Source organism: Sarcophilus harrisii, chromosome 2 (genome assembly GCF_902635505.1).
Source record: "Sarcophilus harrisii chromosome 2, mSarHar1.11, whole genome shotgun sequence".
Classification (NCBI taxonomy): domain Eukaryota; kingdom Metazoa; phylum Chordata; class Mammalia; order Dasyuromorphia; family Dasyuridae; genus Sarcophilus; species Sarcophilus harrisii.
This window is the reverse complement of record NC_045427.1, coordinates 168,181,670-168,197,946: the sequence shown is the minus strand read 5'-3', so window position 1 is coordinate 168,197,946 and position 16,277 is coordinate 168,181,670. Positions and strand designations below refer to the sequence as shown.

At 37.6% G+C, this 16,277-nt stretch overlaps 1 protein-coding gene across 2 annotated transcripts in view; it reads left to right on the top strand.

Annotated features, from left to right (window-relative positions):
• FAM167A (family with sequence similarity 167 member A) overlaps positions 1-16,277 on the top strand; it is a 54,077-nt gene that overhangs the window by 27,706 nt on the left and 10,094 nt on the right. Inside the window, exons 1-2 of one of the 2 annotated variants that reach the window (XM_031951129.1) lie at positions 767-1,285; positions 3,116-3,645. In XM_031951129.1, coding sequence (XP_031806989.1) covers positions 3,271-3,645 — 375 coding nt within the window. In that variant the 5' untranslated portion in view covers positions 767-1,285; positions 3,116-3,270. Of the gene's footprint in view, positions 1-766; positions 1,286-3,115; positions 3,646-16,277 lie in introns of those variants that run through there. The other variant, XM_003757928.4, reaches the window with a different exon arrangement.

The window sequence follows — 16,277 nt, the reverse complement described above, 5'->3', positions numbered from 1 at the left end:
TGGAATTGGTTCTTCTCAACAATATGGTGATTCAAGCCAATTCCAATAGACTTGGGATAGAAAATGCCAATCACACCCAAAGAACTATGGAGATTGAATGTGGATTGAAGCATAGTGTTTTCACCTTTTTGCTTGTTTGTTTTCTTAAGGTTTTTTTTTCCCTTTTGGTCTGATTTTTCTTGTACAACATGATAAATATGGAAATATACTATTCACATATTTAACCTACTCAGCTTGCTTGCTCTCTTGGAAAGGGGGGAAATAAGGCAGGGAAGGAGAAAAATTTGGAATACAGTTTTACAAAAATTAATGTTGAAAACTATCTTTACATGAATTTGGAAAAATCACATACTTTAAAAAAATAAACTTTCAACTCAATTGCCTCCTTTTCTAGGAAGCTTTCCAGGATCCTCCTGAGGTTTTACACACACACACACGATATATGATATATCATATGTGCGATATATATTATATATATATCATATGTGATATATATATATATATATATATATATATATATAAACTTTGTGATTTTCAAAGTGCTTTTTACTTAACAACTAGTCGAAGTAGTATTTTATTATTATTCCAATTTTATAGGTTAGGAAATTGAGGCCCAAAGAAGTTAAAAAAAATTGTTCAAACATACTGCTAGAATATATTAGAGACAGGACTTTGAGATTAGGTTTTCTGATTTCAAAAATCCAATCCTCTTTTTATTACATTCCTCAGACACTCTGAATCTCCCACTTATAAACTGGACACAAAGAAAAAGAATCCCAGCTCTAACAGGGAGAACTGAGAGCAAGAGATAGGGAACAGAGAATTGGGGAAGTCTCCAACTTTCCCCAACCTTAAGAAAGCCTTGAGGTTCTATCTTGAGGTAGGTGAATGTCTAACCTATCAGAAAAAAGAGTTGTAAGGTCTTCTTGAGAACCTATAGACTAAGGATTTCAGTAGCCCAATGTTAAGTTCCTGTTACTATGACATCAAGAAGTTCTACCTTATGATCTACTCTATTATTTCCTGTTCTAATTTCATCCTATTTCCTCTTACTTGTTTGTCTGTTTGAAAACAGAGTAAGGAATGAGACTTTTAATGCCCAAACCTTCTGTTTGGTTTATTTATGGACCAAGGTTAGGCTCACATTCCTGCTACTAAAAGGGAATCAAATCTATCCTTTCTGCCTCTCTCACCAAGACCTAAAGAGGACAAATGAGATCACCCAAACCAAGTACCCTGAGGGAAGGTGCTACAAAAGTAAACACAGATATTTCCTCCCAAATAAGTGAGTCACTATTATTCTGGGAAGCAGTAAACTCCTGAGTACTTTCAACTCTTTTCCCTATGGCTAAAAACACCTCCTTGTTCTTAGTAGAGAGCAGGCCAGAACAGGGTGGACATCTTCAGGTGTGTGCTGAAGACTGCTCCAACTGGCTTGCTGATTGTTAAATGTTCATTGTGAACATTTGCTTCTCAGTAATTAACAAATGTTGCAAACCAAGGCTTAATTTAGTTGGTTTTTTTTTTTTTGGTTGTCTAAACTTAAGAAAGTAATAGAGAAAATGTCAATAATACAAATTAAACTTAATGTTTCCTGCTTATGTTTTCTCTGGAAAGTTGATGGTTAACAGAAGCACACACCTACAACAGGTGGGAAGTAGGAAATGAATGTCCAGTGTCGGAATTAATTTTATGAAGCAGACAGTACCATAAACCAAAAAATGACTATTTAGCCCCTACTTGTGCAGAGCACTGAGCTGCTGTTAAAGAATCTAGAGGTGTGAGGAACAAAACCAAAAGATATACTCCTTGCCTCCTGGGACTCAGTCTGGCAGACAGATGAGAGAGACATCAGCACAGAGAACTATAGCAGAAAATGTTAAATAACAAGTGTACTACAAAGGTGCAAAGCAAAGCTTGATCTGAGATTGGAGGGGGACCCATGATCCTCAGGAAGAATCAGGAAAGCTTCCTAAAAAAAAAAAAAAAAAAAAAAAAAAGAAATTTGAGCTGAAAATTTAAAAGATGAATAGTTAGTAGAGAAAAATGGGAAAGGACATTCCAGGCATAAGGAAAAGTGTGAGCCAAGGCATAGGGGTGCTGAAAGCTTATATTTGGGTACCCAGCAGGAGTTCTTAACCTTTTTATGCCACTGACCCCTTTGGCAGTCTGGGGAAGTCTATGGGGGACCCCTTCTCAGAATAATGTTTGTTGCTTACATTCATAACTGAAGGAAATACTAAGTTTCAGTTAAAGATTAAAGAAACTTTAATTCATATTTATAGATTCACTCAGTTGAAATGTCCATGAATTCCAAATTAAAAACCACTGATGTATAGAATTAAACAAATTGGCCGAGAGGAATATGCAAGTTAATGGATGAATGGATGGATAGATGACTGAATGCATAAAATTTTTAAAAGCTTTTATTCAGTTTTTAAGGTGCCAGTTGCTGCCTTAAGTGCTGGGATACCAATACAATGTTCTTGCCCTCAAGGACTTTATATTTTAACAGAATAAGACAACACATGTAGGAAAGTAGTGGCCTGGGAAGGATGTTTTCATTTTCCATGTGGTAGCTACAATGAGTAGAATCACAAGGCAATTAATTCACATGCTCTTTCTAGGAATATGAAGGTTGGTTTGATTACTATGAGGGTGCCCCTTAGAATAGCACAAACTGTTACCTTTGTACCAGCATCCCAGAAACCCTTCTGTTAAATTCATGAGTGCCTGTGTTCACACTGGAACTACTACTTAACTTGCATATTCATTCTTGTGCCCCAGGCACCAGGCACTTTAGGAGAGCTTCTTGCCTGACACTAGGGATCCTCCTGGTTATTCTTCAGCACATGCCCTGTGCTGTCAGCAGGGATAGAGAGGGCTTGCTTTTCAACACTTCCTGATGCTCCGATTTCCCTTTCTGGGTCTTCCTGGCAGAGATTTCCTCCAAAGACTCCTGCTTACGCTTGTCTGTTCCTGCCTCTTTGCATAGTATAGAACTATCAAGACTCCAAGAATGATATTAAACCTAAAACCAACCCAGCCACATTTCTGAAGGGGAGTTACAATCTCTGTTTTAGTTATGTCATTTTGCTTTTCTTGTTGGTTTCAGGGGCCAACAATAATCCAGTCCTGTGGATCCTCTACACTATTATCTAGGCAATGATCTCAAGAGCCTGGGGCTGAGGAAGAAGAAGAAGAGAAAGAGAGGAATTGCATTGTGTTGCCAGTTACACTTGATGCTTTGGGGAAACAGGAGGTTGTAGGATGACTACACCCCAGATTCATATAGAAGAAGTGGTAGGTGGAGAAGGAGGATTCTTAGGGGCAACCCCACCTCCTGATGACCACCTTCTGAGCCTGAAGGTCCTCACAGAGAAACTGAGGCTTCAGACACGGAGGCCTTCCTACCTGGAATGGCAAGCCAAGCTGGAGGAGCAGACGTGGAATTTCCCCAAGTCTAATGATGAGCAGGAGGGAAAAGAATCAAGGAAATCCACTGAAGAGGAGTTGCCTCCGCTAAGGAAGCTGCAACAACAGTCACATGGGAATAACAGCCAGGATCAGTCACCTCTGACTACTAGAAAACTGGATAGCTTTGAAAGTATTGATGAAGCTTTGCATTGGCTAAGGAAGGAACTGGTGAGTAGTTTACCTTTCATCCCCTTTTAGGAAAAGAAAAGCTGTTGGCTCCATTCATCCTCAATCTAAAAAAATAAACAAATGGATGTCTATCATGTTCCTCTTATACGAGAAGGAAATCATAATTTTCAAATTGAACAGGTTTGAACTTCTATGAAAATAGAGAAGACAGATTTATTTGCACCATTTTCTTCTGACCCAAGCAGCTTATGTAGCAAGAATTATGTAATTCCTTTTGTCCTTCCTCCATCCCCTCCATTTTCTAGAAATCAGGGTGTTTAGCACCCTTGTAAAAGCTGTTCTTTTTTGACAGTGATTCTCCCTCTTCCCTCCCCTTCTTGATCCAAGCTTTTACCCTCCCTTTGTCCAACCCCTTTCCGGTAAATGTGATGGTAGCAAAAACATATGGTGGAAAGAGCATAGAAGTTGGATTTGGAAGACCAGTGCTTAAGAGAGGTAGTGTGATTTGGTGGAAAGAATACTGGATTCAAATCCACACTCTGTTCTTAATAATAAAGAATATGTGTGTCTTTGGACAATTCACCTAATCTCTAGACCCCAGTTCCTAATCAAATGAGAAGTTTGAGAACTAGAGGACTTCTGATTTTGCTGCTGCTGTTAAGTTGTTTCAACTCTCCATAATTCCATTTAGGGTTTTCTTGGCAGAAATACTGAGATGCTTTGACATTTCATTCTCCATCTCCCTTTGCATATAAAGAACTGAGGCAAACAAGGTTAAATAAAAAGACTTGCCCATAGTCACAGAGCTAGATTTGAACTCAGATCTTCCTGACTCCAGCACCAGCACTTTTTCCTACTTGCCCAAAGGGGATTTCTGAAATACCCTTTAATTCTTAACCTATGATTCTATGATCCTAACTCCCACTGTGTCTCTGACTATCTGTGTGACCTTTGGTTTTAGTTGATTCAATGGGGATAACCATTTTGCACCATTTGCCTAACTTGGGATTGTTGGAAGTCTCATTAATGAGGTCGAACATAAATGAAAAGTGCTTTTGAATATGCTTTATGAATGAGTTATAATTAACCAGAATACTCTATCCTCCCCCCTCCTCTACCATCACTTTCATTGAGGTTTTCCTGTAGCATTCCAAAGAGATAATGACTACTTTTATCTGCCAGTGAGGAATTAGAGCTGGTACTCAAGGCAAACTAAATAGACAGCTGCTACCATGGTCTGATTTAGGAAGGTTCTGAAAAACATTACATGTGGAGCCTTTATCCAGGCCAATTAGCTTTTCTGATGAGGGTTTTAAACTTTGTGTTACCTGGGAGGGAAAAACCCTTAGGTAGCTGCGGCATTAGCTGGGATTAGTTTAGCTGATTCAATATAAAACCCTTTTTGTTTCAAGCTTGTTGAAAATCTTGCCAGTCCTAGGATGCAAAACTTAATAAAAGGAGAAGTGGTCTCCCTTTAAGTTTCACTGGGACTTGCATTCTCTTATTTATTTTGGACTGGACCTTTGATTTCATTTGTGTAGAGACCTCCTGAAGCCAATATAGATCTGAAAGTAGTCTTCCATGTGCTGTTTTTTAAAGAGTTGCTTAGGGCAGTGAGAGAGTCTAAGTGGCCTGCCATTGGTCATATGGCCACTATCTTTCACAGACTGAACTTGAACACAGGTCTTCATGAACTCTAAGGGACACATTTCATCCACTATCTACTATATTATTCTTCTGGCATCAAATTTAACATTAATTCTCCATGTAGGCATAGAGAAGGTATGAGAGACTGGTCTGAGAGATTTGTTCTTACTTTAGTACCCCACATTCCTCATACCAGCTTGTCATTTGTCTTTCTTGGTCTTTCCCAAACTGGAGAACTGGCAAAACACTCACACATACGTGCACATTATAATCCAATCCTTTATAATTCAATCCTTGGCCATCATGATTTGATATTTACAAAAGAGATTTTATTTTTTTAAATCATGTTTATACCCTTCACAATCCCCAAACTAACATTTTCCAATAAATAGCCTAGATAAATTCTCCATTCAAGTGCAAATCTCCAAAGCAATTTTTAATATGTGCAGGTTGATTTCATTTCCAATCTTCAGATCCAAATGCTGGAAAATTGAGCTTTATTTTAGGTGGTACTCCATAAGCATACATTGAGATAAGCTGAGGAGGAGATAATTTGAAAGTTTTCTAATTGACTGGAGAAAGTCAAACCTTAGGTGAAGAATTGACTGTAGTTTATTTCTAATATGGAACAGGTGTGGATAGATCATCAATAGTTAGATACATAAATATGTACATGCACAGTTACATAAATCGATATACAGATACATAGAAAATTGATGACATAATTTTAGATAGAAAAAAAGATCTATTTATACTTTCACAATTTGAATCAGTTTAAAGATGGATCCTCATGGAAAGGCTAGGATATTTGTAAGCATTAAACTATGATGCCTCTTTTGTGAAACTATGAATAACATTAAATCCATGCTTCTTTTTTACTTCTCTTTTTTTGTTTATTCTCTGGAAACATGGACAGCGAGGTGGCAAGGTGAGTAAAGCACAGGACCTGGAGTCAGGAATATGTGAATTCAAATTCTGTCTCAGACAGTTATGAGTTTTTGTGATCCTGAGCAACTCATTTAGCCTCTTTGCTCCATTTTTCACATCTGTAAAATGAGCTGGAGAAGGAAATGCCAAGAAAACCCCAGATGGGGTCACAAAAAATCAGCCACAACTGAGATGATTGAACAACAATCACAAGATTGGAAATACATAGCCTCTCTAGAACTCAACTCAGAAATAGGAATGAACTAGTATTGGTAATATCTAAATGAGAAAAATCACTGAGGAAATCTGTACCTTCTCTACAAATGGCTAGTCCTCTCTTATTCCTTTGGCTTCCTTCTTAGTGGGTTTATTGCTGTTACTCTCTGAATGGACTGAGCTAAACCCAGTTAAGCTCAGCATTCTGCCTTTTCATGATGTTAGTTCAGAGATACTGCCCCCACCCCAAATTATTTTCTGCATGTCTGAATACACTTGCTATATATGGCCCAGCCCTTCTTCATCTCTTTTAGATAATATTTGTAAAGTTCTTAGCACTTTAGATACACAGGAGATGCTTAATAAATGCTTATTCCTTTCTCTTTACTCCATTAAAACAACTTGAAAGTATAACTGTTTGAAACTATAACATTTATATAAGAAGGAAAGATACATAGCTCTTTTGGGTAAATAAGTTGATGCTAAAGAATCTTTCAAGTAATCAAGTGTTCATTTAGCATAGTCCCTACCTAAACATGGTCTGTGACGTTTTATGGTTAAATAAAATAAAATGTTAATATTAGCCCCATGATTAATCAACTCACCTTTTTCTCTTCTCTACCAATCACTCTCTTTTCCCCCACCCCCAAAATAATCTTTTATCACATACACATATACACACACACAATCTCTCATTTTCCCCTTTATTGTAAAATCTCTTTCAGGCCTCTTTGATGTCAGATAATTTAGCCCATTCTACCTTTTTCTTTCCCCTTCTTCGAGGGCATTCTTCTTTCTCATCCTTTGATTTTTTTTTTTTTTATGTAATCATACTATCATATTCAACTCACCTCTCTGCTCTCTATGGATACTCCTTCTAGCTGTCCTAATAAAGAGAAAGTTTTTAGGAATTATAAATATCATTTTCCAAGGTAGCAGTATCAACAATATAACCTTACCAAATACCTTATGATTTCTCTTTGCTTTTTTAATGCTTCTTTTGTGTTTTGTATTTAAAAAGACAAAGTTTCTATTTAGTGCGGATCTTTTCATCGGGATTGTTTGAAAGACCTCTGTTTCATTGAATATCCCTTTTTTCATTTGAAGAATTATACTTAGTTTTATTGGGTAGGTGATTCCTGATTATAATCCTAGCTTTTTTGCTCTCTGGAATATCATATTCTAAACCCTCAGTTTATTTAAGGTAGAACATGCTAAATGTTCTCTAATTCTGACTCTGGATCCACAGTATTTGAATTGTGTTTTTTTGGCTGCTCAGGAAGTCTAGGATTTGGTTAAAATATTGTCGGGAGTTTTTATCTTGGAATCTCTTTCAGTACATTCTTTCCATTTCTATTTTACTCTTTGGTTCTTGAATATCAGGGCAGTTTTCCCTTAATTTCTTGAAAGATGATATCTAGGCTCTTTTTTTGATCATGACTTTCAATTAGTCTAATAATTCTTAAATTATTTCTCCTGGATCTATTTCCCAGGTCAGTTATTTTTTCCAATGAAATGGTTTCCATTTCCTTCTATTTTCTTATTCTTTTGTATAATTGATTCTTGATGTCTCATAAAGTCATTAGCTTCCACTTACCCAATTCTAACTTTTAAGGAATTATTTTCTTCAATGAGCTTTTGTACCTCCTTTTCCATTTGACCAATTCTGCTTTTAAAGAATTCTCTTCACTGGATTTTTGTGTCTCCTTTTATTATGTTTTTTTTAAGGTATTATTTTCTTCAATATTTTTTGTGCTTCTTTTACCAACGTGTTGACTCTTTTTTCATGATTTCCTTGCCTCATTCTCATTTCTGCTCCTCTGCAGCTGCAAACTTTGATGTATTACTGCTCCTTCTACTGGGAATTAGAGCCAGAATTGTGACCCAAATTCAAGTGTAGGCAATGCAACAGAGTCCTGATGATGATGCCAGCAAAGAGACCCCTGAAAATTTCCTTCTGACCCCTGGTCTGATCCTTTACTATCTATAGACATCTGGAAACCACCATTGCTGCCACTGAGTCACTTGTCCCAAGACCTGCTCCTGGTTTGCTGGGGCCTATTCTATGCTAACACAGTTGGGCTGCACTGTGGTTCCAGTCTTGGTGCAACAGAACTTAACTGATAACCTTTTAAGTTATCTTGGGCTGAAAAATTATTTCACTACATTTTTTGTGAGTTCTGCCACTCTAGAATTTGTTGAAAGTTATATTTAAAGGTATTTGGAGTGGCTTAGGGAAGAAGTCCCTGTCTTTATTTACCATCTTGGCTCCAATCTAGCCCTATAAATTGTAAATGAAATCTTTAGTACTCAAAATTATGAAGTGAGAATAACTCTGTTCTGAACCGAATTAAACCAAAGAGCATAACTTCTTTCTTCTGTCTGTATTTGTCCCTGTCTTTACTTTACCATCTTGGTTCCAACCTGGCCCTATAAGTTGTAAATGAATTCTTTAGTACCCAAAATTGTGAAGTGAGAATAACTCAAACTCTATTCTGAACTCTAACTCCTTTCTTCTGTCTGTATTTGTATGTCTATTTATATGCAGAAATCAGTACATATGAATATGGACAAATAGGAACTGCTCAAAGAGAGAGCTCCATTTGGAGGTTAAACAATACTGAAGTTAATTTCAAAGTATTTAATTTAACAAAAAATAGTGAGTTTAAAAACAATAAAAAGTTAATAATATTCTCTGAGGGACCTTTTATATAAAATTAAAAATTCTAAAATAATTTAATTAAGAAACATTGTGGCTATTGATTGAATAAAACGTGTTTTAAAACACACACACACACATATCTTTGAGCCAGAACTGTTACTAGAGGTTAGCAATTACTTAGAACATGCATTGGGGATAGAGAAGTGATGCAAAACCTAACAATCCTTATTGTAAATGATTTTGTTTTTCAACCCAGAAAACTGTTCTCATGGCGCACAGATATTGATTTTGTGATAATTAAAGTCACCTGCATTACAATGAAGGTGGAACACCTCAAGGCAACCATAATGATCAGTTAGTCAACAAACATTTATTAAACACTATGCTAGGCACTGAAGATACAAAGGCAAAAGTGAAATGGTCCCTGTCCTCAAGGGGTTTAGTAATGGGGGATGCAATATGTCCATACACAAACACACACAGAACATTCAATATAATTTTTCAGGAAAAGTCAATATGAGGTCAGAAAAGGACTTACACAGAAGCATTCCATTCATAAATTTTGAGTTCTGACACCACCAGGAAGAAGGGTCAATGGTAACGTGACCCATAGGTATGCATTATGTTTCTATGTATAGAAGGTGACTTGAGATGAATCTTACAGGAAACTAAGGACCAAAGGGAGGAGGAGAGAGAGTTCCAAGAATCGAGGACAGTCCCTACAAAGGTCAATGTGCTTGGGCCATGGAATATATGAAGGGGAGTAATGTCAGTCAGTGATATTGGAAACACACCCAGTTGGGACCATGTTCTGAAAAATTTAAAATGTCAAATAAAGCAGTTTATGTTTGATCCTGGAGATGAGAAGGAGCCACTGGAGTTTATGGGAGATAGTCAGATCTACACATCAGTCAATCACTTTGGTGGATTAGAATATGGGGTGAGAGACTCAAGGGAAGGAGACCAGTTAGCGAAAGTGATTTCAATAATTCAGTCAGAAGATGATAAGCATCTGAACTATGTGTAGAGAACGTTACATAGGAAAGACTAGTAGAGGGACAAAGCAATATTTTGCAAACCGATTGGATGTGTAAGGGGTGATAGAATAAGGAATTGAGGATGACTCCAAGGCTGCAAATCTAGGTCACTGAAAGTAATATTGGTGCCGTGGACACAAATAAGGAAACATAGAAGTGTGTCTTTGTAGGGAAGGAAAAGATAATAAATTCTGTTTTAGAAATATTAAGTTTTAAAATTCAGGGAATACAATTTTCAAACCTTGTATAAAAGCTTTGTTTTTTCTCTGATTTGAACCTACATTTTAAAATTCAGTAAAATATGTTCAAATTAATTTTATTGTATTTTAATCTTGAATCAAGTTTTTCTCTGTCTTTGGATAGGTCTCACCTATTAGGGTTTAGGACCATTTGCAAACTGGACCATTTAAATACATGGATCTCAATATAGTAAAAAGATAAAAGACTGAAAAGTCCACTCCATCATTCATATGTCATATCCATGTGGCGCTCAACCACAAACTACACTAAACTTCTTTTTTTCTTTTCTTTTCTTTTATTTTATAGCCTTTTATTTCTAGGTTATATGTATGGGTAACTTTACAGCATTAACAATTGCCAAACCTCTTGTTCCAATTTTTCACCTCTTACCCCCCACCCCCTCCCCCAGATAGCAGGATGACCAGTAGATGTTAAATATATTAAAATATAAATTAGATACACAATAAGTATACATGACCAAAACGTTATTTTGCTGTACAAAAAGAATCAGACTCTGAAATATTGTACAATTAGCTCATGAAGGAAATAAAAAATGCAGGTGGGCATAAATATAGGGATTGGGAATTCAGTGTAATGGTTTTTAGTCATCTCCCAGAGTTCTTTCTCTGGGCGTAGCTGGTTCAGTTCATTACTGCTCCATTGGAAATGATTTGGTTCATCTCATTGCTGAGGATGGCCAGGTCCATCAGAACTGGTCATCATATAGTATTGTTGTTGAAGTATATAATGATCTCCTGGTCCTGCTCATTTCACTCAGCATCAGTTCGTGTAAGTCTCTCCAGGTCTTTCTGAAATCATCCTATTGGTCATTTCTTACAGAACAATAATATTCCATAATATTCATGTACCTCAATTTATTCAGCCATTCTCCAGCTGATGGGCATCCATTCAGTTTCCAGTTTCTAGCCACTACAAAGAGGGCTGCCACAAACATTCGCTACACTAAACTTCTGACTGAACTCAGTAGGTAACTGGAGCAATCATAGATTACATGCCTGGAAAAGAGCAATTGAGGAATTCTATGAAAAAATGCTTGACTTGGAGTCAGAGGACCTGGGTTCAAATTCTGTCTTTGGTGCTTTCTATTTCAAAGACTTGTCCAAAGTCATTTAGGCTTCCTTGTCCTCATTTTTCTCATTTGCAAAATGATTAGGTTATAGTAATTAGCTTCTAAATCCCTCCAGGCCCCATATCTAAGGGTCTATGAGCCTTAGGCTTCTAAATTCAGAAAATTTAGGGCCAGAAGGAGTTTCTGGTCTCATTAAAACACCCTTCCTCCAGTGGGAATGCCCATTTACGTCTTAAAGACCACTGCACAGGACCCCAAGTGTCCTTCAGAGAACATCCCTGCATGTTCACATTTGCCAGGGTTCCTTTCATAGTCAGAATAGTGCTTCTATATGTGCAAGTAAAATAAAATATATAGGATTACAAAAGGAAACCAATTATATTGAAAGACAGTTGTTTTAAGTTTACAGACCACAAGTCCTTTACCAGCCCTGGAACATTAATATTAAAAAAAGACAATCCTACAAGATTATAGACATACAAGGACATCTAATTAAAACCTCCTCATTTTACAGATGTGGAAACTGAGGCCTAGAGAAATAGAGATTTGTACAAAGAATGACAGAAACAGAATTTGACCCAGCTTTGGCTCTTTCCACTGTCATCTATTAGGAATCATGTTCCAAAACAGTTTTAGGGACAGGAGAGTAAAGTTAAAGTTAATTCCTTATTATAGTATTAACTTTACTTTACCAATAATAGGAGGTCCAATCTGAAATCAGACAGCTCTGACATTGAGAATTGAAAAATCATTGGATTTGGAGTCAAAAAATCTTGGGTTTGAATTGTACCTCTGCACATAATACCCCTGTGACTTTGGGCAAGTCAATTACTGTTCAACTCAGTTTCTTCATTTGTAGTATGAATAGATTAAGGACTTTCTGAGCTTTGGCTTCTGTGATCCATTGCTCCTAATTGCCATAGACACAATTCTTTATGAGGTCCCTTCAAAGTCCTTGCTGGCTCCCAGAAGCTGATTTATGGCCTTGCTATTCCCCCAGACAGACTCTGGGCTAGTGGGAGCAGGTGTTGTGCAATTCTGCATGCTCTCATCCTCTCAGGTTGCTAAAAAGCATCACCACCACCGCTCTGCTCATCAGTTTTGTCAGGCTTCAGGGGTGATGCAGTCAGTGTCAAACAGGGAGCTGGAACGTAGCAGGAGGGCTCCAGCAGGAGGACTTCAGAAGAAGGGCAAGGGTCAGAGATGGCTGGACTCTGTGTCCTTGCTCTCAAGCTGAGCTTGGAATCCAGAACATTCATGAAGAGAATTCAATCATCCTTTGGGTCTGGCCTCTGACCAGTGCTGTGTTCATCATCCAGATTCCCACAAGCTTTCCCCCTAAGAAGATTAGAGTTTAACTCAAAATAAAAGAGGTTCTGCTCTCTGTTTTCTCTGAGCTTGGACTGAAGTAGATCTCTTGTCAGAATGATAGAAGGAGAAGGGGAGGTCAACAGAAAGAGAGGAGAGGGGAAAATAAAGAGAGGAGAAAAAGAGAAAAGAAAGGCAGAGGGAAAGAGGAAGAGAAGAAAAAGAGAAAGGACAAGACAAAGAGAGAGAAAGGAGGAAAGAGAGAAGAGGGGAAAGAAGAGAGTAAAAAGAAAGAGAGGAGTAGACAGAAAGGAAGATGAAGAAGAAGAAGAAAAAAAGAAAAGAGAGAGGGAGAGAGAAGTAGAGCTAAAAACAGGTGATGGGAAGAGAGAAAGGAAGAGGAGAAAAGAGGAAAAAGAATAGAGGAAAAGTAGAGAAGTGAAGGAGAAAGAAATGGTGAGATAAAGGACAAAGTGAAAGAGGAGAGGGAGGGAAAAAAAGCCTTATGTTACATTAGATATGTCAAACAAATGAGTCCTAGCTGAGCAAAATTAAAATATAGTTGGAAAATATTTAACAAAATAAATTTAAAACACCACATAACATAATATTAATATCTGGTTTTCAAGTTAATCTGCTGCTGCAAGGATCCTTATATAGGGTTCAGTTACCCCATTTGTATATTTGATACCCCTGGTCTATATGATGCCAAAATATAGATTAAAACTGTGAATTAAAAAAAAAATCACCTATCCAAATGCAATATGCTAAATATCTGGCTATCTATTTTTTTTTTTAATTCAGGTATCCTGAATCATAGATGCAGGCTCAGAAAATTGAAAATTTCCAGTAAGATGAGGTCCAGAAGTAAGGAGGTCCAGAAACTTTTTCCCCATCCCACTCATTTCTGATAGCTATAGAATTCTCCTGGACCCTTTGTCTATATAATGCCAAACATTTGGATGAAAAAAGGGGAAAAAATCTTCTTGGTAATCTTCTAGCTTCCTTATTTTTATAATCTGTGGTGATAGGGCATGCATAACTAGACAAAGCTTCTTCTTATGAGTAGCAGCATAGATAAAAGAGTGTACTTGAAAACTCACTGAATTTGGAATCAGAGAGTGGAGGTTATAATTTTAGCTGTGTTAAAGCTTAGGTAAATCTTTTAATTTCCTTTTCTGTCAAATGAGCAAGTGATACTAGATGACCTCTGCTCTAAGCCTAAGATCTCTTAATGTAGAAAGAGCCCAGAATTAAAAGTTCCAAGATCTGGCCATACTTCTATTTACTGTATCACTACTCCCCTCAAAGTCCCATTTTCCAAATGTCTAAACAGGAGGCTGGTCTTTCCAATGCACAGCTCATTTTCTAGTGAACTCATTCTACCTCTTAACTTCCCTATTTCTGTCCAAATTATCACAATCTTCCAGCTCCGCCATGTTTGCAATATAAGACATCACACTCACCCCCTCTTATCTTGTCAGATATCAAATCATGTGGATCCTACCACTTTAACATTTCTGACATTTGACTTCTTTCTGTTTACACAACCATCACTTTTGTTAAAGCCTTCATCACATGGACTATTGCAATAGCCTCCCACCCAGTCTCACTGCTCCCAATCTTTCTCCTTTCTGACTCATCTCTCCTCAGTTGCCAAATGTATTCCTAAAGCACATCATTCATCATGTCACTTTCCGGCCCAAAGAGCTTTAGTGCCTTTCTAGCACCTTCATGATAAAATACAAATTCCTCTCTTTGGCATTTAAAGCCCTCCACAATCTGATCTCAGCCTATTTTTCTATTTTACCCATTACTAGCCTCCCTCTCCACTAAGCACACTGCCTCTACACTCTAGCCAAACTGAACCATTTGCTACTCTCCATAAATGGCTTCCCCCATGCCTGTAATATCCTCCCTTCTCATATCTGTCTTTTGGAACTCTTCTCTTCTTTCAAGGTTCACTGAAAGTGTGATGTCTTGCCAGAAGTCTTCCTGGTCTCTCCAGTTATTAGTGTCTTTCTTGAACCATGTAGTTCAGAGAATCAGAATTTTAAAGTTTGAAGAGATCTCTGAGGCTAAAGGTATTCCCTTAAAGGAATCCTCCTTATAACATACTCAATAAATAGCTGTCTAGCTCTGATCAGACTTCCAGAAAATACTGTTCTATTGCAACAGGTCTCTTAACCTCTTGCCTTAAGATACTACTGTTCCAGCTCTCCAGCCTCCTATTAGAGGAAAGGAATGCTATTCATTTGGGCACCAGTCTTCTGATTTTAGAGTAAAGGGAGAAAACTTCAACATACCAGGTTTCTGGATTGGTCTCCTGCCTCCCTCATGGAGAGAGAAACATCATTTTAAATCAAATATTAAATTCCTACCTTTCAGGAAAGAGGAGGAAGGCTTGAGTTTCACCTCCTTGCCTTAGAGGAATAACCCTATTCCTTCAAATCCCAGACTTGTCCCCTCACTGGAACTGCCTAAGACCAAACCACTATGAGAAATACAATGAAAACCTATCTGAAATATTCCTTTGGTGATTAAATGCTTTCCTAATGTTTAGACTCATCATACCAATGATTCTGAATCTTAAGTTGCCATTGAAACCCCATTCTCAATTCCATTCTAGCTGATCCTTTGTTCCTATTTCCCTCAGTCCAACCCATCCACCCATCCAAAGCTACTCCTTTTCACTGTGCTCTCTGGAATGTCTCTCTATAGGTAATAGATTTGTTTTAATCTTAAATCTTTTTCCTTTCTTACTCCTTCTGTCTTCTGGCTCTCAGAGAAACCAGCGTCCTTCCTGATTACATAGCATCTCTGGCCTTCCTTTCCAGTCCTGGCTTATTTTTGATCATTCCCCTGACTAGTTGAATATACCTACTATTTGGAATATACCTTCTTCCCATTAGTACTTTCAGGTTCTCCCTCTTCTATCATCACTCAATAATTTCTCCCCTTTTGAGGTTCATTTAGTCCATTGCCACTACCCAAAGTTCTGGTAACTATTATTTACATACCTCTAAGACATTCCTCTTTCTTTCTCAATGAGTTCAATACTTGAGTCACAGTCTTTCTCTTCTCATCACCTCCTGCCCACATGCTAAGGAACTCCAACCCTGATTGTAATACTCTCACAAACAACCTAGCCTCATCATTATTCAATTTTCTCCTCTCACACCACCCAGTTCTCCAGCCTACTTCTGCCAAACACAAAGCTGGCCATAACCTTGATCATTCACAAATGTACCATTTCCATATTCATGAACTCAGAAATTCCCTAATCTGATTTTCCATCTCTCTTGCTTTTTCTCCCTTGTAGTCCCCAAACCCTGTTCTACATCCACACTGTGACCTTTAGACCCCCAGTTCTCTCCCAGGTCATCAGTTACTCTCTTCTCCTCTTCCTCATCTTGACCCCTTAATGGGCCAGTTCAATTCCACCCTGTCTTCTTCTTTTGAATCCCTTGCCTCCTTATCCTACCACTAATCTTGCCCTGCCAAGTTTCAGCTTTGGATTGCTCCTACCATCCACTGCCTTCAC